Source organism: Hipposideros armiger, unplaced genomic scaffold (assembly GCF_001890085.2).
Source record: "Hipposideros armiger isolate ML-2016 unplaced genomic scaffold, ASM189008v1 scaffold_1343, whole genome shotgun sequence".
Classification (NCBI taxonomy): domain Eukaryota; kingdom Metazoa; phylum Chordata; class Mammalia; order Chiroptera; family Hipposideridae; genus Hipposideros; species Hipposideros armiger.
In genome coordinates, this window is record NW_017732693.1 from 96,141 (window position 1) to 99,550 (window position 3,410).

A 3,410-nucleotide genomic window follows, 5' to 3' on the forward strand; every position below is an offset into this window, starting at 1 on the left:
TTCCCCTTCCCCAATTCCACAGCACTGTTCCCATCCCCCAATTCCCCAATAAAAATCTTAAAAAAAAAACCAGGACTAGGACTATGGATTATAACTCTCAACCTTGCTTGAATAAGACACATTTCCAAAATTATACAATCTATAAGTTGATTTAGTAGCTTGATTTTTAAATAGCAACTTCCTATTTCTCCTCTATGATTTAATAGCCACTTTATGTTGCAAAATACAAAATGTTATAAAGATACTGAGTATTGTAGTAACCACTGCACAAAAAACAACTCAGGCTTGTTTAACAAACTATTTTGTTTATATTAAAATAATAAAATGGCCATTTTCTAACTCTGAAAAGTTTCAAAAGGCACCCGTGTTATTAGAAGCATGACATTTATTACCATGAGCTCGAAGTAAAGCTTCAGCAGTAAAGAGTGGAGCCTGAAGCATGTCTGCGGTTTCCACAATAAGCATATCCTTCAGTCTACGAAGATCCTGAGGCCTTAATCCTTCGTATGGCTTTGAAAAGAAGAAAAACAAAGTTAAATTGGGTATTATACTCTTAGGAAGTTTTAATGCCTATGAACAATATATTATATGATTATTATTTTAATCTTTCAGTTTCAGTTTGGTTATTCAAATTCGAAAGGCTTTGTATGCTGCACTAGCATGGATTTCAAACTACTCTTTCACAAGTCTTTTTTAAGCTGGAAAGTGGATACCAGGGCTCACACATCTTATCGTTTTAAAATAAAAGTATCATACTATTATGACAAGACCATCTTGCTTAACAGTTTAGAAATTTTCTGATACAAAAAAAGTATTAGTAAAAAACCCCCACAATTCCAATGAGCAATAATCATGATTAAAGTTCTCAAGTGTTCTTATACATCTTGCAAATAAATTGTGTGTGATATGTGTGTTCATTTAGGCAGTTTTAATCATTGAACTACCAAACATTTGCACTTGTTAAGATCCAATTTGGATTGCTAGTGGGATTATATAATATCTATTAATTAATTTGGAGAGAAGTGACTATGCCATTCTATTCAGGCTTCTCACTCATAAACATACTATTGCAATATGTTTATTCAAGCGTTCATTTATGCTCATTCATTAGTTTTCTTCATATAGGTGATTACCCAGGTTTTTTGTTCTTTTGTTATCCTTTATCTTTTTTTGGCTTTTAACAGAAAACATATAAAGAATAAAACCACGTCTCATTATTCAGAAACAATTATTGATAACATTTTTGTCTTAACTTATTTCAAGTTCTTTTTAAGACAAAATGAAACAGGAGAAGCAAAACCTCATAATGTGTGACACGTTTTCCCATTATATTTCCCTAATTCTACTCATCTTTGCCTGTGGCAATCAGTGCCATGAATTTGATTTATCGCTGCCATACTATTATGGCATAACATTACATATATCACTAGGCAATCTGTTTTTATTTTTATTCGGTATTGTGTTTTCATTACTAATATTGATATGCCTATCTATTTCAATCCTTTAAGTAGATATGGCCAGCTTACTGCAGTGCACATAGAGAGCTAAAGGCCATGGTCACAAAGCAGCAGGAATTCCCAAGATCTTCTCAGAATAGCCGCTGCTGGAGATGTCCTCTGGTAGCATCTACCACATTCTCCAGAGCTCTCTGGGCAGTTAGCAAGCCTTGTCCACTATAGCTGACTTACAGATATTTTATAATTAGATATTATCTTTATTTATTGTTTTGGGTTTTTTTTGCATCATGGGAACCATTTCATCAATTAACCCCATATACTGGGACTCTATTCATCAGGGATAATTTCTCAGTTGATTTGATAAGTTTCTTGATCCTTAGATGTCTTCTGGCAAGAATACATATGCATAGGTAATGAGCATATTAATAACAGAAAAGGTCGACAGACTTGACTGCATAAATATCTGCCAAGATTTAAACTTAAACATTGTATTACTTTTAATATCTAGCAAAGTGGCCAAATTTAAAAAAGAAGACAATACTCAATATTGGTAGGGGTGTAGTGAGATGGCCCTCTGATACATTGTGGGTAAAAATAAAAATCGGTATATCATTTAACAATTAAGCCTGAATCACAAGCCTTTAAAACATTCATCTTTTGACCCAATAATTTTACTTGTAGGAATCTATCCTAAGGTGTAATCATAAATGTGAACAAAACTGGTAATTTGCAATGTTCATTACAAAAGTGATAAAATACAAGTCACCCAAATGTACATTAACGAAGTTATAGAACATCTACAGATTAGAATAGTCAGCATTCAAAATAATTTCCATGATGAGTCTGTAAATACCAAGAAGTATTAAGAAAAAAAAAATAAACCCTACAAGATATAAAATATACAGCATCATCCCAGTGATGAAAAATGGAAGGTGATTTTGTACAATGTTACAAAGATTAATATTATTATTATTACTTATTATTATAAGTGGTAGTAATGGACATTTTAAATTTTCATTCTGCTTCTTTTTATAAAAAACATGCTTTGCAGAAAAAATTAATTAAAAAATAAAAGAAAAATCATTAGGGATGTTAAATTAAAGAGTTTTCAACATTGGCGGAGCACACACGCAATCAGTCTGCAGTGCTATTCCTTTTAAAAATGATGGTGAAGACTTACACTAAATACATTTCACATCACACTGCATCAACAGCCTACCACACCTATGTATGCATTTCAGCTATACTGCCATGAATCTCTACATATACAGGTATCATATGAACTTAACTAGAAAAAGAAATGAAAATTGAACTTATTCTACATAGGTTTACAATTAACTACAAAAGAAAAAAAAAGTTGCAATTTAATCCAAACTATAGTTTACAAGTCCCCCCAAATCATCATATACTGTTGGCTTTTAAGCTCATTTACGAACCACACTTTCCTTTTCAAAAAACTAACAAGTCCTTTTATGGTTAAATTTGTAGTACTCACTCTAGTGTAGAAGTTATATACTATGTATAACATTGCTTCTAGAAAATGTGTTCCAAGTTCAAACTTGGGACTCCAGGTATCTCTCCTGAATCAGGAATGAGAGTGAATATTTCTTGATATTCCCAGTGGTACAAATGTATATTTCCTAGTATTATTTCCCAAATGTTCTTTTTTCAGATTAGCGATCATTCTACCTCATTTATGTTGAGCAAAATAAGATGTGATTTCATATACATTAAGAAAGGAATAGGGCCGGCTGAGTGGCATGATGGTTAAGAACTGGCTTGGGACGCCAGAGGGCCCCGGTTCGGATCCCACATATGAGGGCCATGACACTGCCCTCCACAGCTAAGATGCTGAACAACAGCTCAACCTGGAGCTGGGCTGCTGTGAGTCGCCAGCGACAGCGTAGGCTGCAGCCCTTGTGGCAGTGGGTTGCCATGGGCTACTGTGTGTGG

The 3,410-nt window shown here is 33.7% G+C and overlaps 1 protein-coding gene across 1 annotated transcript in view; it reads right to left on the minus strand.

Moving 5' to 3' along the window:
- Positions 1-3,410, minus strand: part of ANKIB1 (ankyrin repeat and IBR domain containing 1) — a 129,726-nt gene that overhangs the window by 60,069 nt on the left and 66,247 nt on the right. The window contains exon 5 of the mRNA XM_019633570.1: positions 393-510. Within this exon, the coding sequence (XP_019489115.1) occupies positions 393-510 (118 nt within the window). The remainder of the gene's footprint in view (positions 1-392; positions 511-3,410) is intronic.